General features: G+C 40.8%; 1 protein-coding gene and 1 long non-coding RNA gene across 11 annotated transcripts in view; one reads left to right on the forward strand and one right to left on the reverse strand.

The window, feature by feature from the left end:
* The first annotated feature begins 1,967 nt into the window (after positions 1-1,967).
* Positions 1,968-19,159, forward strand: LOC117758529. Its single transcript, XR_004613300.1, has 4 exons — positions 1,968-2,116; positions 12,261-12,264; positions 13,007-13,017; positions 19,149-19,159. It is a non-coding gene; the product is annotated as an uncharacterized LOC117758529 (long non-coding RNA).
* The window catches only part of LOC117758520 (disks large-associated protein 2), an 83,199-nt gene continuing 61,026 nt past the window's right edge, over positions 5,178-27,350 (reverse strand). For 3 of the 10 annotated variants that reach the window (XM_034580258.1, XM_034580266.1, XM_034580265.1), the window contains 8 exons: positions 21,450-21,494; positions 17,111-17,167; positions 13,236-13,594; positions 11,880-11,965; positions 11,397-11,803; positions 10,784-10,890; positions 8,859-9,011; positions 5,178-7,997 (listed from right to left, as the gene is read on the reverse strand). In XM_034580258.1, coding sequence (XP_034436149.1) covers positions 7,782-7,997; positions 8,859-9,011; positions 10,784-10,890; positions 11,397-11,803; positions 11,880-11,965; positions 13,236-13,594; positions 17,111-17,167; positions 21,450-21,494 — 1,430 coding nt within the window. In that variant the 3' untranslated portion in view covers positions 5,178-7,781. Of the gene's footprint in view, positions 7,998-8,858; positions 9,012-10,783; positions 10,891-11,396; positions 11,804-11,879; positions 11,966-13,235; positions 13,595-17,110; positions 17,168-21,449; positions 21,495-22,268; positions 27,009-27,350 lie in introns of those variants that run through there. The other 7 variants (XM_034580267.1, XM_034580263.1, XM_034580259.1 and 4 more) reach the window with 6 other exon arrangements.

Here is a 27,350-nt window from a genome sequence, read left to right on the forward strand (position 1 = left end):
CTATCTGAAGATCTTATAAAATAATGTTGACAAAGGAACGGTAAACAACAAAAACATGGTCAAGAGCGGAAAATAGTTCCATTTAAATTAGGCATATATTATATATTTATATATGTATATTTCTGTACAAATACTGAATATTTGGCATTATATTTATCCTCATTATTGAGATATCTAACAATTGAAAATAGTCTTAAGCTAACCACAAACCTTTTATGCTATCAAATGTTTCTCGTATCACATTCCAGAGCCCAGAAGAGGCCTCTTGTTATTTCTACCCACAGCCACAACACAACAAGACATTTCTCCACCAAAGGCAAACTAAATTGTGACTGCTCTCTCCCCTCATAAAGCACAGACACACAAACAGCACACAAACACTTCTCCTCCCTGTCGTTTTAATAGAAGCACACGATCCAAAAACAATATGTGGACAACGCACGTCTGTATATTGTGGTTTCATTGGGATTGTGTGTCCAGAAATTGGTGCAGAGACGAGTTGTGGTGTCAAATAGTGTAACTGCCCTGCCTTCTGTTTGTTACTACACTGGTCAGGCTCATAACTAAAATCACAAATGAGAATATTAATAATAAAACTATTACAGAAATCAAGCGTGAGGAAAAAAATATTACATGTGAGCATCTGCAATGCCTTTACAAATTTATATAATCTAACATAAGCTAAAGAGAAATATTTGAGTGCTTCAAGAAATAATTTGTAATTTGGGGAAATATTTGCTATTCACATGAGACGTTAGCTTAGCTTAGCATAGAGACTGGGGGCGTGGCTTAGCCCAAATGCAACAAAATCCACCGACCAGCACAAATGAACCTGTTTCAAGTGTGAAAATTAGGATTTGTGGTTTTATGCTGGTTTTGTTAATGGTGGACTAGCTTCTCTGTTCCTAGCTAAGAAGTAAACCAGTACATAACCACTGTAAAATGTTTGTTTTTTCCTTTTATGTCATTTTTTCGTACCTAACACATTGATTGAGATTTACTCTGCTTTTTACGCAGATTTTGTTACATGTGAATTGAGGCAAGCTAGCCATCTCCCCGTTTTCATACTTAATGCTAGGCTATTCCATCTCAAGGGTGCTTATGTATATTTCCCATAGGCTGTATATAAAGATGGACGACGTGTCTTCACTTCCTCCCGTTGTACAAAAACGAAGCAAAAACATTTCACTTTTGACGTCATTTGGAGCCAGATCTGTAGTGATCGGGGGGGTGGAGCTGTGGTGTCATTGATTCTCACACTCAACTCATCGCCATCAGTCTCAGCTGCCAATCAAGACTTTTCACCATGTTTTTCATGGCATCAAATAACTAATTAAATCCAAGCTAACTGGAAATATTAGCACTTTAACACACATCTGTGTGATAAGAACAATCTAAAGTCCTAGAAACCATTTTTTGCTTTTTAGCTTTGACTACAGCCGATTATAGCAGCTACCCACTAGGGGGCGATCCAGATGATTTGGTTTCACTGTCTCCTCATCTATCTTATACAGTCTATGGTATTTCCCAAAATTTCAAACCACTTTTTAAGCAGCTTTTAAACAATAAAGCAGTTTAAGGTAAGATAAGGTTGAAACACCAGCTGAAATATCTAAATCAGGCTTATTGCTTGAGGAGCAAATACACTCGTACAAGCCCAGTAGTGATGGAAGCGTGACATCGAACATGGCCCATGATGACTCACTCGACTGCCGTGCTGAACAAAGCCTGACGATCCACAGCACGTAGTCAGAGCTCAGGTCGTTTATGAGAAGAGAGAGCAAACAGTAGAAAGACATCTTTGCAGCGCAACTGTATCAGAATCAAGGAGAAAAGCTTTCAATGAAAATCGACTTGGAGTCTCAGTGTGAAGAAATCCTCAAGATGTGAATGTGAGGGAAACTCAGGGCGCCATCTTGAGGAGATCACACCGCTGCTGCAGTGCTTGTGTGTGTGTGTGTGTGTGTGTGTGTGTGTGTGTTGGTGTGTGTGTGTTTGATGTGTGCTGATTGTCAGAATAAAGCCAAAAGAAGAAGAAAATGTAAAAGTACAATGAGAGAAGTGGTTTGATTCAGCACCTATACAGACTTCTCTGAGGTTTATCTCAGGACGACTAGTAAAAGATGTTAGTTAGTGTTGTACAAGGCATTAACAGATGTCTTGATTAATGAAAGTTAGCTGACCTTTTTCTTTACAGTATATATTTTTTTTAAAGTGATGGTCGGTTAACTGTATAGGATTTGGAATTGGATGACAATGACAGCACACATTTTTGCTCCTGCAGTGTAAAGCACGGTGAACATGGTGCTTGTCAGTGCTCTGTGAATGAAAGGTGATGTGCACCAGGGCCCGCAAAGGCTCTGCAGCCCCACAGAAGTACTGCTGCATAGTACACAGGCATGACAAATACTTCCTGTGGAGATTACAACTACTCCTAATATACCATGTTTCGCTAAAATGCTTATCTATGAGGTAAATAGCTGTAGGTGAGCCTGCCTGCCATTGTATGAAAACACTATTGCACTTTTTGGCTGGTCAAGTTTGTCAGTCTCCAGATTTCTGCCGATGTTGATGCCGAAAAAAGGCAAAAAAACATCACGAGATTACAATATCACAGCAAGAAGGAAAAAATATAGACCTTTTTAAATAAATTATCTTTTTTTAGATTTGCAGAAATGGATGTGACTTCGACGCCTTGTTTCCACCAAGCTCTGTGTCGGTGTGTGAGTCAACCCGGTAGTGTCGTCATTCCTTTGCATTTTTTGGTCAACATTTTGCCTCCAAGTAAAAAGTTTTTTGCTGTGGAGTTCGGACAGACTTTACACACTTTGTGCCACTGGGAAGTTTTAAACATAAACACCAATTAGCTAAGAGACTATTTGAATTCAATTGTTTGACACTGTTGTTACTCAAACTGTGTAATTGTATAATTAAATATATACCTGTTCTGCCAGTTGAACACTATGAATTACAAAAAAGTTTTTTTTGCTGAACATGATTTGTGTACATCAATAGATTTAATGATCATAATATAATCAACATAAATAATGTGCTTTAAACAACAATCATCAAGCACGTTCTTTCTTCCAAATATTGCTCCAGGTACGTAATCCAACAGTTTCTCTACTGGCTGCAGTGGCATCTCTATCCAGCCGTAGAGAAATGCATTTCCAGGCGTGGAACACTAGGGGAGCGGAGTCCGAATATGACACGGAATTACAGACACGAAACAAAACTGTTTGGAAACGAGGCACGAAATGAGTATAAATTGTCGAATCAACCGATTTCCTACAATTTTATCGTAATTTGAACGAACCTTTGTCCACAGTCGTGACTCATAAAGTGGATCTCACTGCATCATGGTGATACGCAGCAGAACATCTGTGAGATCTGAGTCAAAAACCCCAAAAAGAAGAGGATAACAAATGTTACCAAATCCTCCTTTGCTGCCCTCTTGACGTTATTGTGCTGAAGTTTATTACAGTCCGAAGTTTAAAGTAGTCAAATATAAAGTTTTAAATTCTGCAGTCCGACCCAGCCCAGTTTCCAGCCCTTTGTAATGGTATCACAGACAAACTCGCACTCTTAACAGGTGTTGCAGTCCTTCCACAAGTCTCAAACCCAACACATTCACTCACAGAGTCCGATGAGAATCAAACCGTAAGGCACCTGAGGATTTGTCATGTACATAGTTGCCAAACGTCTAAGCCCCTTGTGGCGTGGTGAGATAAAACGTGACACAGACAAGGAAGAGAAATATTCAGTGTTTTCACTAAAGATGTCATGTCGATGCGCCACGATCACAGACGAGCCCCACGTGAGATCACAAAACACTTTTCTAAATATCTATGTCAGCGTATGTGTGTGTGTGTATCGTACGTCCTGTGACAGCTCGCAGCCGCTGGTGTCCCTGTGACTTTTGAGGGACATCTTTGTGTCAGAAATCAGCCCCACCCACTGGTGACTGGTGCAAAAACAGCTAAAGTGACATCGTTTTCCATTTAAGCCAGAGACCATTAGGTCGTTCCAGTCGATCCTCAGCACTTTACTCTCCCTGTTCCCTCTTTGCTGCCTCGTCTCTGTCAGGTGGCACGTGACGAGTTCCCCGAGCAGAGAAGCTAATCTATGGATTATTACCACTAATTAGATTTTGTAGATTTCACTCATGTCTACTGGTTTGAAAGTGGAAACAACCTGCAGGGAAATTCTTAGTGACGGGCTTGAAGCTACAAAACGACATAGACCCCCCCCCTGTTTGAAAAGGTAGTTCCTAAAGGAAAGCCTAGATGGATGATAATGACTTGATCAAATACCACACAAGATGGAATCACAGTATGCAGTCTGTGGGAAGTCGACTTGATTTGCGTGACCTTCAGTCAGGTGGAAGAGCAGCTGAATTGTCAAAGTAGCCCATCAGCTGTTGTATCGTAATTCAGTGAAGCTGTCGTTTGTTTCTTTGAGAACAAAAAGTTCAGGAGGACACAGAGAAATAAATGAGAAGGAATATTTAAAATGGTAAATTCTCTCTCGCAGACCGAAACAGACTTTATTAGACTTGTAAGTGGAAATTAAAATGACTGATTAAATTGATTTTTGGGGCTTTTTAAATTCGCAGAACTTTTACATTCACAAAAAATCCTATATAATACTCCAGAGGAAACTGAAGAACTGAGAAAGCATCATATGTCTCATTAAAACCAATCAACAAGAAGATAACTGAAACAAGAACGACAAAAGTAAAATAAGAATTAAATAAAGTAAAAAGTTTTTTGATCCTCTTGGATATTTTTTTGCATCGTTTGGGGCTCTACATTCGTTTGTTGTTTTTTTTGCTTAAGGCCGTCTGGTAACGTGAGGGTTTTCCATCTAGCAGTGATGTATACGTGTCACAAAGTAAAAGACTCTCCCTCCTGACAAGCAGGTCTCACTACCTCACCAAAGTATTTACAGTACACAGACTGCTGCCCCCTACTGAGCACTGGTCTTATTACAGCGACATGGGAAACCTAGTGGCCCTGTAATAGTCTTAATTAGCTGGGACTGGATTGACAAATGAATGGGCGTATGTGAGCAAAATGTCGGGGATTCTTCGTCTGTGTCGTATATAAAATATGGACGGGTACACTGAAGTACTCTCAACTCGCTGTAGCGGAATGCCCCTGGCTCATGGTGGGCATATTAGATTTTACTTTAAGGTCGGTGGAATGTCGAAATCCTGTAATCTCTCCCGTCTGATAAACAAACTGACCTCTTTTCATGCCAGACAGGAAGTTACACCATGAAACCTTCTCCTGATTTTCACCGCTGAGGGCGAGAGCATTGCAAAGATGATCTTTTCTAAAGTCACAATGTCCCACACGGTCGTTGGAGAGACACCGGGCACCATGTTGATAAATCTCAGTTTAAAAAGTCCTTGAGTGTGTGTGTGAGTGTGTGTGTGTGTGTGTGTGTGTTGTGTGTGTGTGTGTGTGTGTGTGTGTGTGTGTGTGTGTGTGTGTGTGTGTGTGTGTGCGTGCACATAGGACTGGGTAAAGGACAACAGTTTCAGAGTAAAAAGCAGCACCATTTACTATAGTAACTGAATATTGTTAAAGTGTAATTTGCACCTGTCTTTCATAGACTACATGAGCAGATCAAAATAACAACAGTATTTTCTTTTTTAAATATGCGCCACTTGGAACAAAAGGGTCGGATGCAGTGTGTCATGAGAAATGAGTTGTTAGCCGAGGAACTCCCCTCAGTCAGCAGGACAAACGCACTCAAATCCACCCACAACTGCTTTAGCTAGAGATACTGAATGTATACTGTGATGTCGGCCATGTGATAGATACTGTAAGTATGATCAAACGTGTTAGATTTACGATTACGAGGCCTGAGCGGCGTCGGAAAGAAAAACGAAACACAAGGTGCAGTTTACATGATCCTATAGAATAACATGAAATTCTGTGGTAAATCCTCCATTTCTGTCCTTGCAATTCAACTGCAACAATATCACATGAGCTTCATAAACTACATTTCCCTTGGAAATACAAACATGAATATTATAAGGTGCAAAATGCATTGTTGGATACAGTCACCTCTTCCAGGCTTCGTAAAACTTCTTTTTTTTCTGTTAATAATTCATATTTGTTCTGCAATGGAAATGCATCCAGCAGCAAATAACGTACATATCTTTAAAAAACGTTCTAAGATGGATGTTTTTTTTAATATGGATTAAAGTGAATCAATGATGGGAAATGATGGTCTAGGAGTTTTTAGCCTCATTTTCAGATCTCATTCAGCAACACTGTTCCACGGCTGCAGCTCGCCTGGTCACCTCGGCCAAGGAGGTTCTGTCTGTTTGTTTGGTTTGATTGTTCGTTAGCAATATTACACAAAAAAAAAAACTGAGGTGTTTTTAGAGGAAGAACCAATTAAAGGTTCAGTGTGTGGAGTTTAGTGACATCTAGTGGTGAATTTGCATGTTGCAGCTGAATACCCCTCACCTCACACTTCCCTTCAGGTGTTTATTTTGTCCAGTCTGGGACCCGCTCCTGGTGTAAATATATAGTATTTAAATATAAAGGGTCCATTCTAGGTGAAAGAAAACCACAATTCGTACAATTTAGATGAAACACACTCGTGAAAACATCACTAGGATTCATTTATATTCTGTTTCTGCTCATGAATCCATTTCACCTAAATCTTACACACTGAACCTTTGCATTTTGGCGCAGATCAGGAATTTGTATTTCTCTTTCTTTGACATAGCAGCATAAAGCGTTCGTCAACATTATCAAAATTTTTTCCAGTGAATAATTCATGGATCTTGATGGAAAGAAATCTGGTATATTTCGGGAACTGATATCTATGAGTGTATATGGCGGAGGTGTGCGCTCTAATGAGTGTCATTTTAGTTCAAGATGGAGTGATGCAATAATGATAGAAACGAGAGTATTGTTTATACGGCCCGTCCATTCTGACTATATAACCACAAAAGTGGCAGGAAATCTCGACAACAATAAAGTTGCACCAGTGTTTCTAATGAAAAGTTTGACACATCACTTTCTGCTGCCGTGGTAACCTCAGGCTGCTTTAAAACCAAGACCATTGTTGCTGATGAGATAAAGTTGCACTTTGTGTTTCCCTTGAATGGAGCAAATATAACATTACTCGCATTCTTCTCCGTGGGGCTAATAGCAATGACGGAAGTTTGAAGTTATAGCTGAAATTCATGTGAAGTGAAATGTTTCTTTTTGGATATAGCAGCTCATTCTCATGGTGCAGAATGTGTCGAGTCCCCTGAGGGCTTAAAGCTACACGAGGCAACTTCACATTAGCAGCTTCAGGTGACAAAGACATGTAGACCTTTTTTATGACATTGAATAGCCATGAGAATACTGACGGTCACTAATCCAGCTGGCCTGAGATCCCTTTTAACCAACTTCAATCAGACCAGAGGGACAAGAGGAAAAAGGTCTAATGCTGGTGTGTCCAGGTTTTTACTGTTTCGGGTTCAATCAAAATTTCTGATATTTTTTATCTCTTCCTGTGGGACGAGCATCGCACACACCTGACTCACCTGACGTCTCACTCAGGGAACACGGGGCGTTCTCCCCCATGGCAGTGCCACGTGGTCATTTAGGCTGAAAAAAATGGTTTCCTCTGAAATCTTTGCCTAGTGTAGCTTCAGTGGGGACAACCCAGAGAATGGCAACAACAGATGGCAACACAGTGGACGAGCTGGGGGACAGATGAGGACAGCAGGAGGAGGAAGAAAGTGGACGATGAGTGTGTGGACCTCAAAGCCGCGTCTGGGCTTCGGGGATGTAGATCTCGATACTGTCTGCCCTCTCGGTGGCTGAGTTCTGTCTGAAAGAAGCTGCTCGTTTCGCAGCCAAGAGGCGTCTGCGGGCTTCTTGTCGCTGGCGGTCCTGAAGGTCCAGAGAGCGCTCCCGCGTTATGACGCCGTGGCCCTTGGCTGGCCGCTTTGGCAGGGGTGGGGGCCACTTCCGCTCCTTGGGAGATAGAGCGACGTGATTAATCAAAAAAATGTCTCGATTATTTAAGCAATAAACTCTGCAGAAACATGTTTTGATTTGAAGGGAGAAATGCGATTAGAACAGCGTATCTCAATTAATGGTCTGAAGTTCAAAAGGGTGTTGATGTTTGCCAGAGGATATAAATCATATGGACCTTAAATTTAATGGATAACAAATAGAACAGTGGATCGAATCAGACGTTATTTGATGGCTGCTGTGCTGTGGAGTGTGATGTTGATGATGATGTTTAGTGTAATTTTTTATGTCTGATCCCGATGTTTTGCTCATATCGGCTGATTTAATCGACCAACTGGTGAATCGGTTTGGCTCTAGTCAGTATCACAGCCCCTGATTCCCTGAGAACAGAAATGACTTTGAATAACTTTCATCAATTGAGTTCTTGACTAGTTATATAGTTAGAACATCACCCACATTACATATGACGCCGCTAACATTTCACCTATATAATCTACATACCTAAAACAGACTGACGCTCACAAACGTTTGAATAGAAGCTTTTTCGAATTGCTTGCTAATCTGCTGTTGGGAGTAAATCGGTGCCTCGCTTGCTCGAAGGAGATCAGCCCAATATAGAGCATCTGTGTGACTGTTAGCACTCGACTTCAAGGAGCCTGCAATGTGCCCATTAACTGCTGGAGGTAAATAACAGCCCTCGCAACTACAACTGTAGCATGAAGATAATTATCCAAGTGCCCCGAAGGCTCTAGTCCATCTAAAAACACATTACCGCCTAAATGTGCTTCTCACACGTGCAAGTCCTCAGTATTTTGAGAGTGTGGATCTGTGAGAAGTGAAATAAAAAATCACCATCTTTACCTTCTTCTCCGGACTCTCCACCAGCTGCCAGTGGTTGCTCTTGATCTGCTGCAGCTCATCAAACTTGGCAGTGACGTCGTCGATGGAAAGCTGCAACAGGTCCCAGAATCCAGCCAGGTCCTGAGATGTGGGTCTGGGCATGGCACTGGGGTCCTGAGGAGACGGCGGAGGAGAGGATGTGGTGAGTGTTTGACATTTTCTAAAAAAATCTTTAAGTGCACGATTATTAAACACCATCTACAGATAACAGACTGTATTTTAGACCTGTGATAAACCATCTGCTTCATATTAAATAAGAGAAAAGAAACTATGTCACTGAAACCATCATATCTACTTTGTGTTTGAAAGCACAATTTACTTTCTGGTCATATCATAGCCACATCTACACTTGAACCTCACCATCCTCACCACTGTGTGGCAGCATAGCTTCAAAATTGGTTCATAACCTCAACTGACACTTTGTGGTCACATCCTTAAAATGTCTTTAATATGTTTTTTATATAGCAGCAAATTTGGTTTATTTTGTGCTATATAGAAACAACAATGATTATCAATAATGAAATGCATGTGAGAATGAGTGAGTGAGGGAGAGGTTGTTACTTCGAATCATACATTTATTTTCTTTGTTTTCAAACAAGTGTGCACAAATTACTGTCTGTATTTTTTTTATGTTATAATTCTATAATATTATTAATTTGACAAAATTGTTATTATTCTATGAAGTTAAAGTTAAGTCATGTTTATGTACAAAGCATATTTAACACAACCAGAGTTGATCCAAGCTGTGTATAATAAAACAATTCTAATGAAATGGAATACAATAGGAATAAATAAACTTGAGGATAGTCAAAAGCCAGAGGAAATATAATTATTAAAATTAAATATGTCAGCTGTTGGGGGGACACTTAACTGCTCCAAAGCTTCGATACAGCAAACGCACAATTGCCTAAATGACAAACGTCTTTAAAGTGACTAACATCTGGTGCTCAGAGTGTTTCTGTGGAGCATTCTTCTTCCTCCTTGTGATACCTGCCCAGCTGACTGATGTGCAGATGACAACTTGCACAATCAGGCGGCTCCACACAACCATTACCACAGACAAGAAAAATTCTATCAACCCAAACGTCATGCAGTTCTTCCTCCGCCCAGCAGGGAAAACCTGTCTCGTTGACCTGTCTGAGGGCTCGGGGGCCTATCTTAAGGCTTGTCAGTAACAATGTTAGACTTAATTCATCATCCCATTATCTACAGAGAGAGAGAAACCGCAGCAGAAATCCATCTTAAAGAGAGCAACAAACTGAGCTAAGACACACACACACACATGCACACAAAACCCAAAGTAAGGCAGACTTCAACCGCCTCCACAAGGTTTTGCATTTCATTAAAAATATTAGTTGCCCTTTAGACAGAAGTGATTAAGCACCCGTCTCTTTTCTGTATCTGCAGAAACATTCTCATTGACGACATTTTGTGGATAGAAAAAGGTGCAATATTCCCGTCTACGTGAAGTGAGGGCTAAACAGTGAGACGGCGTGTCAGTCCATTACTCAAACTCTAAAGGTCCCGTTCACGCCGCTGCCGCTGTGCATTAATGGCTAGCCTCGAAACGCAGGTGCTGCTTCCTATTGGAATTCCCCTTTCGTCCGCTGTGGGTCAACAGTGGCAGCGGGACGGCTTCACTATCGATCCCTGCGCTCTATTTCTGGAAGGTGCACAAGTGCAGCGTCAGAGCGAGCACCTGCTCCGAGGAAGAGGACGAGTTTACCCCTGATCTTTTGTGTGACATATCAACACCATGTAGGTCGATTTCATGCTTACACACACACACACACACACACACACACACACACACACACACACACACACACACACACACACACACACACACACACACACACACACACACACACACGTGGAATACTCACCAGATTCTGCTGACATAACCAGTAAAACTGCTGAAACTTTTGAGACATTAGTAGCTGAGCACTTCCCACTGCGCTCCGGATTTTTCCAAGAACTGGTGGACGAACACATGTAGAGAGAGAGAGAGAAAGGGACAGAATTTGATTTGACAACTGACGCAACATGATGAGAAACATCTTTCATTCACAAGGAGCCCATCAAGATTCAGTGTTTTCAGAGTCAACATGACAGCTTATTGTGTCAGTGTCCACTTTGGCTATACTGGTGTACGTTATAGACTGTAACCAAAAACTCAAAATACATGTCAACAAGTTCACAAAGATGGTTTCTGTCATGTAAGTTGGTTTAAGGATGTTGAAGTGTTCATGTTTCCGCTAAGTTTTGTTTTAATTAGTTATTTGAGTCATGATTGACAGCTGAGACTGATTTATGATTGGTTGAGACTTCACTACAGTGGCTCCACCCCTCCATTGCTACCCCTCTTTGCAGTCTTTGGCTCCAAACACAGAAGTGGACATGTGTCATCCATCTTTAACTACAGTGGACATCCTGCATTAAATATCATAAAGACAACAAAACCAGATCGACATAGACAGTTTCCCTTGGGACACTCACTCTCCTCCGACATGTCGTGTTCCTCTGCTTCTCTCTCCATCTCTTTGCACCATCCCTCCAGCCGCTTGGTTTCATTGTGGAGGAGCTGCATGAACCAGCTGCCGTCCCTGCGGAGGGGGGACACGCGGCCTGCTTCAGCGCCCTCCATGCTAGGCCCCACCAGCCAGGGTTCAGGCTGCGGGCTGGAAGGCCCACTGGACGGCCGGTAGTCCTCCCTGTAACTGAACAGGCCCTGCGTGCGCACCGTACGGATGGCCCCGTACTGCGTCGGCGTGCTGGGCTCAGAGTGGCGGCCGAAGGCGCCGCCAAACTGCAGGGCCTTGTCCTCCATGGAGGGAAAGCCCTCCAGCTCCATGTCTGCTTGCACCGCAGTGGTCACGCTGTTTGAGCGCTTGAACCGCCCATGCCTGACAAGGACAGTGATGAAATGTTAATACGCTTACTTGAGAACAAAGAATAATGTGTTTTGTCCGTGCTACTCACCGTTTGTGATCCTCCACCTGGATCCCTATAGAATGGAACTGAGGAATGCCTTTACTTTCTGTCTCAGAGTCTGTCACAGTTTCCACCTGGAGAAGACGCACAGCAGGACACTTTCAAGTCACCACACATCGCAACCGCTCAACAGAACAAACACGTTGCTTATTAGATTGTTTCTTTTACAGCAAAGGCAGGTGTGCTGGTTCAGAGAAGGACTCTTATCATCTCCCACAATCAACTCTTTGAAAACCATTGCACAGACTTTTTTATGTTGTTCTACAAAGTTGTAAAAAAAACTGCACTTGATACATCTCGGCCTTTCATAATCCTTCTCAAACCTATAAGTTCTAAACAAGGACCACAAGGGCAACTGGCAGTCAGGAGTGAAGTGACACTCCCCACTCATCCTTCCTGCTCCGCAGAGCGTAGGTGCTAAACCAACAGTCAGCGCCACTGTAAGAAAACCAGCACTTTTATGTAAGAATCAGAGACAAGAGCCGTCTGCCATAGCGACACATCACAATGCCTGGTCCCTGGGGTAACGTTTGGTGCTTTCCAAGGTTTCAGATCATCGTCTCTAGAGACTCAACGAGCAGCTCCGTTGTTCTTGGTTGGTCGAGAGTCTTTGGGGAAGTTTGATCTTCCCTGTTCAGGGATTTTGGTACAAGGCGAGCTGTACGACACAATCCTTTAGGTGGATGTCTGTTTCGTTATCGACACGGCATCCATTTTAAACAACTGGACACATTTTCTTGGACACTGCTCTACTTTGTCCGCGGGAACAGCATAGTTCACACGGGCACCACGGAGGACGCTCACCTTCAGAATAGGAAGGAGGAACCTAAGTTTGTCAGAGTGACTCTTTGACTCGAGCTTGAGCTCTCGTTTACCTCAGCTGGTAGATATCGCTCTTCACTACTCCTCCAGGTAATACATGTGTAAAGTTAAACAGGACTTTGAGACCTTGAAGTTCACACTGACTGGTGCATTTGGGAATTGATCACATCTCTTAAATAACGAAGATTAGCTCATTTGCACACTTGTAGTTGTTAGATGTGGACGTACTGAAAGTTATCCATGAAACATCAACCTCTTCTGTCATCTCTGTTATTGTATTTTTTTCCATCCAGAGTGATTCATTGTGACATCTACAAAAAAAATCCATTGTAATTTTCTTCTTTGGTGAAAAAAAAACATATTTGTCTGATTTAAAATGAATGACTGAGAGCCCAGAGGTGTTTTTACAGTTGCACAGCTCTCCTACATGTTAACGTTGTGAATATCAAACCGAGGGAGACAGATATAATCGGTATGAAGGCTGAGTGGTGAGTGAAGAGAGAGCAGCAGTGGGTTTGTTACCTGTATCCCAATGGAGGAACGTGGGGTTTTGAGGTACTCCTCGGCCTTGGACACCAGCACTGCTTTGTCGCATGTCTGGACGGAGGTGTGGCTGCCCGAGGATGCGTGCCTCTTGCCTCCTGCTGACTCCATGGCCATGGTGACCGCCTTGGTGCTGTCCAGGCTGTCCGTGGAGCTGTAGATGGGACGGCCGAGGCTGTCCGTGGTCCACAGACCGCCCCGTGGATGCCTGCCCTCCTGGTAGGCATCTTGGGTGGACTCTGTACTGCTCTGGGCTGTCACAGAGATAAGAGGCTTGGTGGTGGTGCGCGGGGGCACGGGAGGTGGAGTCTTCTTGTAACTAGGAGGATATGATACCGCTGGATAGCACAAGCAGGATGAAAGGACGAGGACAAGGCAAGACAGGGGTAGAGGATAAAATAAAACATGAGAATGAAAAATGTGGCCAGAAGCTGACAAGTGCTGCAGTCACCTGTATCACAGCGTGTGTGAGCATGATGACAGATACGGAGTTAGAGCAAGGGGAATGTCACTAAGGTGAAAAGCAACAGCAGCTCTGTAATATGTCTGTGTGTTTATTGCAGGAAGTGAAATGAAGGATTATGGGAAAGATTTGCTCTCGAGTGCAAATGAGAATTTGATGGTAATCCATCCAGATGGACCTCACAGCAGAACTGTGCCAACTTCACTTGCTTGCAGGATAAAACTCTGACGTAACGTGTAATTGTTCAGGGGAGAAAATGTTTTAAATAATGGAAAAGAGATTAGGATTCATTTAAATTCACAGAAAAATACACTGAAGTTTAGATTTCAAGTGTGTCTTTGTTTTCTGGTGCAAAAAGTGACAAAGTAACTGAGCTGATTATCAACTATTTCTACTATTAAATTATGAAACCTAATTATTAGAGGAATAAAAATCAAAACATGATTCCAAAGAAAATTTCCTTTGAACTTTATTTCTAACAACCTTAGAAACAACAACACAGTTGCTATTTCTCGTTTGATTGACTGAATGATTTTTTTTTTTTACACTGAATAAAATTATCTTTTTTACACTGAATAAAAAATATATTCTGCACTTAAGGTTTGAAAAATCTACATGAATCACAGAGTAGAAGTCGTCTGTGAATCACGGCTCTAACTTTCTTGGTTGACACCTTTAACGGCCTTTATGAACCTGAAGCTTCTCCCAGATTCTCTCAGTCCTCTGGTCCTTTAGTCATCCCCATCCATTATTTATATGTGTTACCTAATGCAGCAAGAATCTGTGCTTCAAACTATCACTGTTTACAAGTAGGTGCAGACACAGCCCCTAACAGAGAGCCCACACACACCTCACAGATACATATACTCGTGCGCGCACGCCACTTTGAACCATACAGGTAATTAAAATGCATAGAAGAAATCACAGTGAAATCTGTGAAGCTAAATCCAGTCAGAGACTTGACTTGCTTCCAACTTGAAGGGGCTGCAGTTCTGCAAGACGCGGTGGGTGGATACCGAACTGAAAGGAGCAGTGACTCAGCTGGTACGCAACACCATACAGTCTATTTTTATACATCGACTTACTTCCTAAAGGAAACACGTAACAGACTGCTCGGTACCAGCTGAAAACTGATAAACATCCACATATACATATATATAAATACTCTAGTATCTGTATTTCTTGCAGTTACCTTGCATTAAATTCTAATTTAGCCTTAATTATATTGTTAATATATCTGTAGCTTTGCCATCACGTCACTGATTTGGATTAAAAAACACTTTTCCTTTTTGAATGAGGCAAATCAGATCATAAAAACCGCAGGAGTATATGAAACGGTTCCAACGTGAGGTTAAAGTACCTTCCACATCATATTTTAAAAAACATGTGAAGTATCTTGTTTATCAGATTCACCCACACTGTTCACCGAGGTTACAATTCAGGTTTCGGTCCAAAACAGTTTTAGAGAGGTTGCTGCGTTTCGTGTGGAAAAATATCACAAACACCTCTCTGCACAGTAAAATACAAAAGAGTTCAACAGGGTCATTAACCACTTCCTCCAAATGTATCATCGTTGAATAGAACATCTTTTTTAAACGGGTGCAAAAAAACATTCTAACCTTGATGAAGGTGATTTAGTGCAGGGCGGTTTTATTTAGACTGCATTAGTTTTATATGCTGTACCTCCATTTTAGTTAGTTTTACCCATATAGTGTGATTATGAAGCACCATATATATATAAAATAGATAAAACACTGTATAGATCCTTATATACAGTGTAATAAATTATAGTTCCTAACTTATTTGACTCCTGAAAACTTGACACTACCTTCAGACGTCCATCCTGTTTAACTGAGTCGCTCCGCTTGGCGTTTTAAAATCAAAGTGATGAATTGAGTTTCTCAACTAAAGGAAACGCTGTTGATGTGACCTCGTCCAATTACAATAACTTAACAGCTTCTATTCTGCTGGCACATGCAAAGTGACTTTTAATTGTTTCCAGACTGCAAATGTGTAAGAAGGAAATCTTTGATGGAGATGGATGACAATTTAAAAACTGGATTAGTTGTTCCCCATTCCAGATGCATCGGGGCGACCAGTAAACACAAGTTAACAGTTTTATTGCCGATAGGAAATCGGAGCATTATAATCTCCTCAAATGCGTCTAAACCTTTCCTCATCTCGCCTTCACTGCCTCGTCCCTCAGAGATATTATGTACCTTCTTCCAATTGTTTTCAATCTAGCTTCGTGACTCAACCAATGCAACGATGTGGGCTGAAGGTGGCGCTGCAGAGGAAAGGTCACAGAGTTTTCCAAAGTGGTCTTGAATGTGTGAATACGCCCAGTCACATAAGCTCCTCTGTAGAAAGTAATGAATGAGTGTACTCCCACCGCAGGATAATGGTAAATACTGTAAATGAGCCTGTCATCAGCATGGAGGATGACTCAGCACTACACGGCTGCCCTGCTCTTCATTCACACTCTTTGTGCTCGACTAAATGAGCTGACATTCAGGGGCAGATTTGTTGCCTCGCACGCCTTCGTTAATATCCCGGGAATAATCACACAATTATTTGCTTAAGTTGTTGCTGTTCAGCGAAGACCTTTAATTTGCTGACTCCTCTGCTGAGAGAAGCGTCCTACTTAAAAGAATAGAAATAGAAAATTATAATATATATTGCAATAACATTGACTGGACAGCAGATGTCCTTCGATGTAGACTCTACATTATTTACCTTGGACTCTATCGGAGTAATACTGGATCATGGCAGGACGGAATTTCTCAAGTACTGATATTGAGGAGTATTGTGTGTATATATCAAAATCCTCATATAAATATCATGGAGCTCAAACTGCAGGGTGAGGGTTAGAAAATTAAAGCCTTCATCAAAGTACATCAAAAAAGTTATAACAGAAAACGCTCAAACCTGTGAGATGATTTTTTACTTTACTGCTACAAACTCCAACAGAGCTATTATTAGCTAAAATATTACAATATTAGTTTATCAGATATTTTAGCAGCGTTTTAACATAATACAGGAGAAACAATGAGTCTAAAATACACTACATTGATTTTCAGACGCAGGGAAATGTTGCATAATTGGTTTTAAAAGTTTTGTGGATTCAATTTCAATTTAAAACCAGATGCTGTTTTGCAACGTATAATTTTCAGGAATATGAGCAGGAATTTGACACCCAAAGAAATACTAAAATCATACTGATGTGTCTCCCACCTATTTACTAAGTAGACGTCCACATTTATCTACTTTTGTCTCTGTGCTTATGTTTCTAGCAACCCATGGATGTGTGGCTGCGGCTGAAATGTAGTTTTTTTGCGGAAATAAGAGCCAGTGGGGCGGAGGGGAGAAGAGATGGAGACAGACTGGTTACCTGGAGGAGGCTGAGCGCGGTCCACGCTGCAGGAAGTAGGGAGACGAAACTGAATCCCTGCAAGGAGCAAGCACCACCAGTTACTAAAGGACCAGTACAGGTATCTTCATCATTCACACTGATGCACTACAGGTCTAAAGCTCATTAAACACAGGATGTTTTCTCCTTGTTTATCCAGTTGCTAGGTAAGTAACAGGCAGAGGGAGAGAGAAACACACAAGCTGAATGTAGAGATTTAAAAATGGGTCATATTATAATTTTTGGGGTTATCAAATGATGATTATAGAGCTGGATGCACTTGGAGAAAATGCATCTTGCCCTATAATGATTTCATATAGTATGAGTGAGTTCCCTGCTTCTCTGCATACGGGATTATTGCAGATTGTTTTGGTTTACCATCATAATTCAGCATTTGTTGTGTTTCTGTCTCAAAAAGCAGATTTATATTCTAATGGCACTGACACAATTTGCAACTTGATGGGCAAAACTCATCCGCAACAATTTCTCAGGAGGTGCCTCAACCTTGTTTATATGTTTAATATCAAGGTTTTTGTTGCCGGAGACATTTGAATATGAATATTTCTAGATTTTGTACTTAAACATCTTATTGCTTCATAAAGCAATCAACAGAATCACTATCCAAAGCTTTAACCTTTGAATAATCGAGGAATTTTGCCCATCTGCATTGCCCTAATTAAACACATTATACATATTATCTAGTTCAATCCATACTTATCGATTACTTATTAGGCAATGGTCAATCCTGAATAGTGTATTTAAACATACAGTACATCTGAATCTGAGAACACAGCTTCACCTTATCATGTTATATAGACATATAAAACACAGAGTAGAAGTTATTAAGACATTCATATGACATTCAAGTCGTGATCAACTTTTTTTTTTTTAACTTCAGGGTTTAATGAAGCCATTAGAATTATTATGATTACAAATATAAATGGTGAGATGGTTTATTATTTTCTGATCCGTGGATAGAAATATTTACTAGTCAAATACTTTTGTTCAAGCAGTACAGTGTGTCTTTTGAGAGAGTGTTTGGAGACTAAAGCCAACTCAAACTCTAATTTACAGACAGAGACTAAGAAGAAGAGACAATGGCAAGTAATTATAATCAAGTGGTAAATTAGCCACTCCACCACTGTGGCAAAAAATGCTAAAAACACGACCTTAAATTGGAAAATTTAAGGTCGTTGTCAAGAGGCTTTTTGTCGTGTTAACAGAAATGAAGATAAGACGTCGGGAAACATAGAAAATCTGACAAAATGTCCTGAGAGATGTTTTTAAACTAAAAATCAAGACAGTCTGTTTTTCTCTTCTTTATGTCTGGACTGTCTGATCATGCAACAATAGAGTATAATGAGAAGTGTTGCATGTTGTACTTTGAATCCCTTTTGTATTTGCTTGAAACTCTTACTCTACGTGAAGTGCAATATTTAATTAAAATCCCTTCTTCCACATGTTATATGTGTACTTGAGAATGTGGTAACTGTAACTACTGTACTTGCATGGACTTCATGTAAAGTCTGACCTGGGATCAAAAGTCAATATTTTTGGTGCAGAGAATAAGTAACAGACTTTCACTTTTTTTTTTCAACAACACCCCCTCAAACCTTTTTTCTCCTCTGCGGTCAAGACTTAAATTTTCAGAAAACTTGATGCAATAGTTCTGACCGCGTCTCGTCTCCGGGCCGACTCCCTCCGTTTCTGTTTCTTGCCATAGTTGCGGACTCAGACTGGCAAAGGTGCTGGTGAAATGCTGCTCTTACTCAGCTCGGGGTGGGATCGTGGCGTAATGACGTGCAATGACTGACAAGCTGCGCACATGAGCATGGGGGCCGAGGATGTGACCGGGTGAATGTAAAATGTCTGAAGGCTACACTCGTTTTGTTAGACATATATTTTCTATACCAAACCATGGAAACAATTGGAAAAAGGTTTTATTTATTGTATTTGAATTCATACGTTGCAAATTGTTGTATTTAAAGTCTACAAAATCTCATCCTACAACTTTATCTAGTTTCAGTATTATCATTCTTTTGACCTTTGTTGTCTTTATTGTCCGACAATGACAAACACTTGATAAACAGCAGGACATTTTACTAATGTAAGCATCATATTGATATATATTGAACTTTTGTTATCTTGCTTTTGATGAAAATTATACTGCAATTATTGTTTTATTGGCCAGCCCTTTTCACCGGGCACTTTACAGCATCTTTAATGTAAAAATAATTGGGAATAAAAAAGTATCTACTCCTGTAGATCTTGACTGGCATCAGTAAAATGTCTCCTCAGTGATGACTCCTGGATTCAATCCAAATTAAATCCTACTTGTACTGAAATGGTCTGAAATGGCCTTTTTCTCCTGCTAAAGGAATCTCTCTTATAAACCTGTACTTTCTTGAATAATGCATGTGCCCAGCTGAATTACATCTCTTTAGTGTGTGCGTTTTGCCAAAGGCAGAATAAATTACTAGTAAAATGAACACTGCAATAGAGAACTGACTTTGGGGACTTTATCCTTGTTTCCGTGTAACTACACCTGACCTGACCACTGTGTACTTCCTCAGGCTTCAGCTTGATTATGGAGCTGGTGGTTTGCAAAGATGAGTGGATGGATGGATAGATGGGCTGATGAATGCATGGATGATTTGACATAGGACAATTAGCAGGACTCGAGTGTGTATACGTCGAGAATCCCAGCTAATTCCGCTTTGATATACGAAATTTTTAAAAACTAGGTTTGTGTTAGCTCTTATTGTTTTTTCCAAGAGCTGTACACTACACAAGCATGTTGTTCATAGCCACATACATATATACATACAGTGGTGATGCCCCCATGGATGCAAGGTGGGTTAACTTTTTTTATGTATGGTAAATCACAACAAACCAATACAAATCAATGGCCTGCCCCAATCATGAGGTAGAGGTCAGCGTCCCGAATAAACTCTCCACAAAGATTTACCTTCTGCAACCGTCACGAGATTCTTATACAGTATTTTGAAAGAGCCCCTCGAGTATTTTCATAGTACCCTGTATTCACAGCTCTTCTAATAAAACAAATTGACATATTGGTCTTTTTGCTGCTGTTACTTACAAGTAGCTGGGTTTAAAAGATCGTTTTTATTGATTGTATCACTAGTTTGAATAAATCTCCAAAACCTAAAGTTCATTAGGGTTGGGGGAGTGTCTACTTTGGCCTGATGGTGGCGTGGTAGAGGAAACATCGAGGGTTCACTAAAACCTTTATGGGGACGTGAATATCAATATCTTCAATATGTTGCTTTGTTGGAAAGACGACTTCCAAACCCTGCGCTCTGCTGCTAATGAGGTCGTTAAAGTAGTAGAACCCAATATATCTACAAGTAAAATAGTATATGCAGGATTTTGTGCAGACTGGATGATTTCCAACTATATATATATATAGATAGAGAAAATACTTTTCAGTATCCATCACCCACCACCTTAGAATTAAGAATATTGTATGAATATTGGTAGTATCCATCCTTTCTTTTAAAGCTGATGTTAGAAGTAAAGCTGAATATAAAATACCTGCGACGCCAAAATTAAAACCACTGAAAGTAACTGACTTGACTACACATCTAAAAAGGTATTTTTCATAAGTATTAAAACCAGATTCATGATATCAGCTAAAAGCAGCATTGATTTGCGGTGGTTTGAAGAACAAAGCCGTCACGTTGGTCGTAACCTGCCTTGCTGCATGCCAGGACATTTCTAAATAAAGACGCACTGCTGTGTGCTGACCGTGTTCCTCGCCCTCCGCTTAACGAAAACGTATACAATGGTTAAAGCAAGAGGGTGAATCAATACTAAAACCGATGAATTTGAACAAAACTGTAAATATTAAAACATAACGAATAAAACCAAACCAAATAAACAATTAAAAGAAACTCTATGCATGTTTTCAATTGAAGTATATTGCAGTTGTGCCGTAGAGATTTTAAGTGGAACGTTTGAATATTGTGTCTCGTTGCCAATGCCAGTGTGTTTCTAGTGTTAACTTAACACGAGGCAAACATGTGGGACAATTGTGTTACTCCTGTTAGTTTTGGTTTGTTAAACTCAATATGCAACTTCTGCACAAGCATCATTTTGTAAAATCTACTTGAATCAATGTGGGAACAGATGAAAACATTTAAATGTATTCAACGTACTCAGTGAGTGGGGACAGTAGCTGCAACTTCATGATGCATCTTATTCTTCTAACGGGTGGAAAATGTGGATGAGTCGGACAAAATGTATGAAAAACTGTATTAACAACATATATAAAAGAATACAGAATAAAGCGGTTCCCTACCAGACCTACCGTACTCTCTACGCCCCCCAGCTAAGCTACGGACGCCTACAATGGGGGGGAAAAATAGAAAAAGGAAAAAAGAAAAACCAAAATAAAAATATGATAACTCAGTAAAAAAAAAAAAAGCAAGGCATAATAGAGAGGAGTCAAAGTAAAAAGACAGTAAGCCAGACCCATGCTGTGTACTTGTTGTGCGTCAGGGTGTGTAGACGACTCACTGCGGACATGCTACAAGTCAGTTTCATCTTTGGACGCCATCGTAAAGCTATGACCCCCATTTTTATGTCATTAAAATTACCATAAACATAAGCATCATAAACATTTTAATCCATTGTTTTATATCAATTTATGAAAAATACATAAGGCCAATAAAAGTTGTAAATGAAAAAGAAAATTCACAAGAAACACCACAATAAGCGGGAAAAACCAAAAATAAATCAAAAAAACAAAATATCACATGTCACATTTCATTCGTTGAACAAAGTAAGCGTACGCTAACAAATGCCGGCTAAACTGTGGTTCTCAAAAGAATGCGTTAGAACTTTTTGACAAAATCTGATTCACTGAACAATGCAGTCTGAGATCCCTGAAAATTGCAATGTGAGTGAAACCTTGAATTAAATGCAGGCAAATAGCACATGGGTAAGAAAAGGTAGTTCTACTGAAGCAGTGTTTACAGGTTCAGGATCAGATTCCATCCCAAAAACCTTTTTGTCACAGAGTGGGGGGAGGGAGGGGGGGGGGGGGGGGGGGGGGGGGGGGGGGGGGGGGGGGGGGGGCACAGTTGTTGCATCAGATCTCTGGATGACAAAATAAAAAAAATGTCGACAAAAACTCAGATTGGGAAGTTGACTACGTGCTGTTCAGAATTTCTCTCACAAACAATTATATATTTCATCGCACAAAAATATGGTTGCATTGTCAAAAAATATCTTTAAATTACACTTCGTCTGTTTCTTAAGTTTTTTTTTTTTTTTTAGGGTAATATCTTTCATTGATTTTAATATTTAGATCAATATCTGTAATCCTGCTACATTTCAACTTGTTTTGAGGGAAGAGTCATTATTTTCTTTGGGCTAAATGATGGAATGATGACGAAACATTGGGTTTAAATGTATTTATAGAATTGGGTGAGTTCCCTGGCATCAATCAGTCACTAGTTCCATTTGATAGAAATTCATTAGAATGTATTTGCACAGCATTTCCAATTATATTGTCTGTACAAGTCCTTAACTATTTTCTTTTTAAATGTGTGATGCACTTATGATTGTTCATTTCTTCTGTGTATAATGTTTTACGAAGCACACGTATGCTACAACATGGCAGAAATCTCAGGAATCTCACCAACAACCCCTCGGACGCTCGTGCACCTCTAAGCTAAGATGAGAGCAGTGGGAATGACACGGCCGCTTTGCAGGAAAACACTGAAACAACCGTGAGTGTCGCCCGGGGCTCATGCAAAAAAAAATAAAATCCAAAAACAAAATGAAAGAGATATTTCATTTTTCTAAAAGAGCCGCTGATATTTTTCTGTCAACATCAAAAATCCATTCCTGGCATTGGTGACTTGCGTGAAGGCTTAACGTAAACACCTAATATCTATAACTGTAAATATTCAGATGACGTAAAAATACAACAAATAACATACGACTTGCATAGAATGAATGAATGTAGATTTGAGACATCGTGATTGGCCGGTCCTCAGCACCTTTAAGTTACTTTGCATTCCCCAAACGATGGGAATAGATGTAAAGTAAGGAACGCCAGTGCATTCCCCTCTTAGTCATTCAAAAAGCAAAAATATGAAGACAAGCCTTTCCAAAGTTTTTTCTTTTTTTTTAATATATACTGTATATATATATATATGTATTTATATATTAAAATGATTATAGGCTAAATGTTGTCACAGTCATATGCCTTTCACTGAAATTAGTCATGATTTATTCTAACCCGACCTTTGGCTGGTCTGCGATGGAAAAAACGCAAAATTCTTTTATTTGGGTTTATAACAATTATAAATAGGTTATAAGCTTTTTTTAAAAAATGCTTATTCTGTATTGCAAAGAGTGAAGAATGGCAACAATACAGTTGAGTTTATCCTTTGTACCTTTTTTACTCTTTGTACCAAAACATCAGAGTTATGGAGTTGCTGCTAAAATGAGCAGCAGCACATGCCTTGGTTCAGTGTTCCTCTGTGACACCAATATTAGATTATCAAGGCAAATGAAATCGTTAGCTCGGACTTTTAGCTCAGGTTGGATGAGATACTGGAACAGATGTGTGGAGTGGAGCTACTGCAAAAACCGAAAAAGGAAATATCTGCCTTTATTCTTTTTTTTTTATTTTGTGGCTTTAAATTTGATTTCTTACCTCTGGTACAACCTTTTTTTTATAAATATCATCTTTTCAAAAATGCCACTTTTTTCTGCAAGAACTGTCTTTTGGTCGTGCAAAAAGGAGGAAGTGGATCCACTCTCTCGTTATAAAGTGAAAGCTGTAGCCTCTCCTTTATCACAAGTCCTTTTTGCAAGGTTCACATTTCAGTCAGGGGTCTGATACATACAGGCTTTCCATGCTCCTGTGCTGCAGTGATCATCCGGAGATGAGTGCTGTCAAACTTGGGAGACGTTTGTTGTCGGCCTCAGTTCCACGGGCCTCCGGATTAACTTTGGTACGCCATGTTGGTACGATGGGACGAATGGATGAGTGGTTGAGGGAGATGCCAATGGCTAGTGAACGGCGATAGCTTTATGAGTAACAGACAAAATGAGCAATTGGCCAAATATAGCAGGTGATAGAGGGCTCCCCCCCCCCCGTACGGTTTAACAGCCATCACTAGTGAGGCGGTGTTAGTACATCCAGTGGTACTGCACTGCACCTCTGGGGACACGTTAGAGAGGTAGAGGCCCTCAGTGGCTCTGATTGTCTACTTATATGGACCAATGTTTCTCTGTCGTCTTCCTGCAGTGATGAACCAGCCGAGCATGAGAAATCTCATCTTTACCAGAGAAATGTGGCATTTTAAAAAAGGTGAATTTGGTAGAATTTAGTCCATATCTCAAGAGGACACTTAACCAAAACAGCAAGTTCAAATCAGTACTTGTTAAACCTCTAAAAACAAAGTCGGAGGCATTTGGTTATTATCTGATGACGAATTAGTCTCTAGGGGCATTTGATAATATTTTGGAGCTTGTAGTGTAGACGGCAGATATCTGGGTCAAGCCTCCATCTTCCGTTCACTGTTCATAATCCAACTAGCGATACATGTTTGTGTTTTAGGTCTAATCTCTATTAACATCTATGAATGCAGATAAATTAAAAACCAAAGTCTGCTCAAACTAGAAAATGGAAACCATGAAGCTTCCAGCCCCCAAAAATCTTGTGCCTCGCCGTTTATAGCGATTACTCATGGGATCGGTTGGACACTTTACATTCACAGCGCAGTCACCACTGCACGATAAAACAAAAGGCGAAACACCGGTATGAACTACCAACCTCCTTATGAGGCGCAACGGCGGCTGGATGGCGGAACGTGATGAAGAAAATGGCGGCAGACCTCAAAGACTTGGGGAAAAAAAGTGCTGCGTTTGGTTTAGAACCACAACTCCTGCTTTTACCCCTCTCAGCGCCGGCAACACAGTATGTCTACAACTGCAAACAGTACAAGTATTGAATATAAGTTTCTCTATATACAAAATGGTACATTTATATACATGTACAGGAGTTAGGAACACGAATGCAGTTTTGTGCAAGGATGAACTGAAGCCGATACATTCATACTTCGTGATCACTGTGAATCCCCTTCACTGTGTTTCTCTCCACATGTTGTTAGACTATGAAATCACTGTAAACTATTTTTCAGCCGGGGGGGCCACAGAGCCAGTCGACAACGCCTCGAGACAGTGTCATCCATCTAATATTCCAGAGAATTGGGCTTTTAAACGTTGTTATTAGGGCTCTTATAAGTTATTGTTAGCACTATCTAATATTTCTTAATTTCTTACAGTAACTTCCTTTTTTTTGTAAGCGAGACATTTTTTCAGAAAAAGCCCATTTTCAACTGGAACTGGCTGCAAAATGGATGAAGGCCATGGCAGAGGAACGCTTTGATTAGAACAACTAAAAAGTAAATTATATATCAATATATCCATAAATAAATTTGTTCATCTTTAAAGCACTCGTTTTAAAAAACTAGGGTTTTATAAAGTTATTCACAGTTTTTATTCAGTATTCTCAGGAGGTGCTTAAAAGAACGTTTCTACACGAAGAGAAACTGGAATGAACATGAGCTTGAGCTGTTCAAATTCATGTGCAGAAACAGGCCCACTTACTCCTCACCTGACACGTGGCTGATTCTAGATCATTCAACGACCCTCAGATCTCCAATCGTGTGTTTACTGTAATTGACGTTTCTCTGAAGGTCGGGTATTTAAGACGGTCGAGAGAAGATAATGCTGCACTCGTTGGCACTTGAGGATCTGAACATCAGCCACATTCTCTCTCACATTCTCATGCCACCTCATTCTGGTGTGAAGCATAATCATTCTCATTTATTCCATGGCTAAGCAAGACACTTGTTTTTAAAGATTGCTTGAACAACATTGTAACCTGTTCAAGAGATGACAGACTCTGTGTCTGCATAGAGTAAAGGGACATCTAACAACAGCACTTCCCTGCCTCTCGTGGTAAATGTCAGGTGTTTACCCTGGCTTCCTCGTCTCGTTTTACAGAATGCGTATGGGAATGGTTAGAATGACATAGACAGATATGACATGGGCCCACTGGTGTACTTTCTGCTCCATAGTTCTAGACTGGCGCTTCTGTGACCACCCGTGTGGGCACCTGAGTCTGGCTGCTTATGGGGCTTTTTTTTTATGATCTCCCAGGGGAAGTCCTCGATTGGAAGTGGGCTGGCAGGGCTGCCCGACCCCTCTGGCGTGCTTTCAGGGGTTCCCTCTATGATCTCAATCCGGGGTGGGTCCATGAAATCCATTATGCTGAACGGCGCAGGCTCTGGCTGGCACATCACCGACTTGTCCTGTTTATTATGTCGAATGGACCAACTGGAGCCTGCTTGAATTCCTATGGACACTCTGTCGTCTGTCTGTGTGGTGCTGTCGCTGCACGGCTCCCGGCACAAGGTCCACATATTGTAGCACTGAGTAAAGTTGAAGAAGTTGCTGTTGAAAGTTTTCAGTTCCCCACAGACGTCTCTACGCAGCTCTGCCAGCTCATAGCGCATTGCTGAGATTTCATCCTTCCACTGCAGGTTGAAGGCAGCGACCATGTTCGCAGACTCCTTAAAGGCCTGAAGGGCCTGAGGGACCGGTGTCTCAGAGGTGGATATCGGCGAGGCAGAGGGGATCCTGTATGAAGGCGGGGACGCCGGTGGGACGGAGATGGCTGTTATGGTGGAGCTAGTACTGTGCTGGCTGCGAGCAACAGCAGTCTCTCTCTCCAGCCTTTCCAGCTCCGCATAGGCAGAGGAGCTAGCACCGTCATCATCGTCTATCATGTCTTCATTTAGTAAAGAGGTCCCATCCACAATATCATATCCCTCTGGAAGAAAAATTTGAATATGCAAACAGAAGGACATTCAACGTGAAAGGAACAGCTGGAGTGTGATTTGATTTGGATTCTCAATCAGAAAGTCAACACATATCTATGGAAAACATACAGTATGTGAGTGGCATCATTTCCTGTTTGGTTCTAACCCACCACGGACTGGTGTGCAGTCCAAATGTGACTAATATGTAAAGAGTATTGTTGGTGGAATTGATAGGATGTGTTTTAAAGTTTCTAATCATGTGGTGTTCAAGTTTAACTATTAACAAAATGTCTTTGAGGGTCAGCTACTATCCTTCCTTCCTGAGTGAGTGGAGGAGTATACACCTGACTCTT

The sequence above is a fragment of the Hippoglossus hippoglossus genome, chromosome 24 (genome assembly GCF_009819705.1).
Source record: "Hippoglossus hippoglossus isolate fHipHip1 chromosome 24, fHipHip1.pri, whole genome shotgun sequence".
Classification (NCBI taxonomy): Eukaryota; Metazoa; Chordata; class Actinopteri; order Pleuronectiformes; family Pleuronectidae; genus Hippoglossus; species Hippoglossus hippoglossus.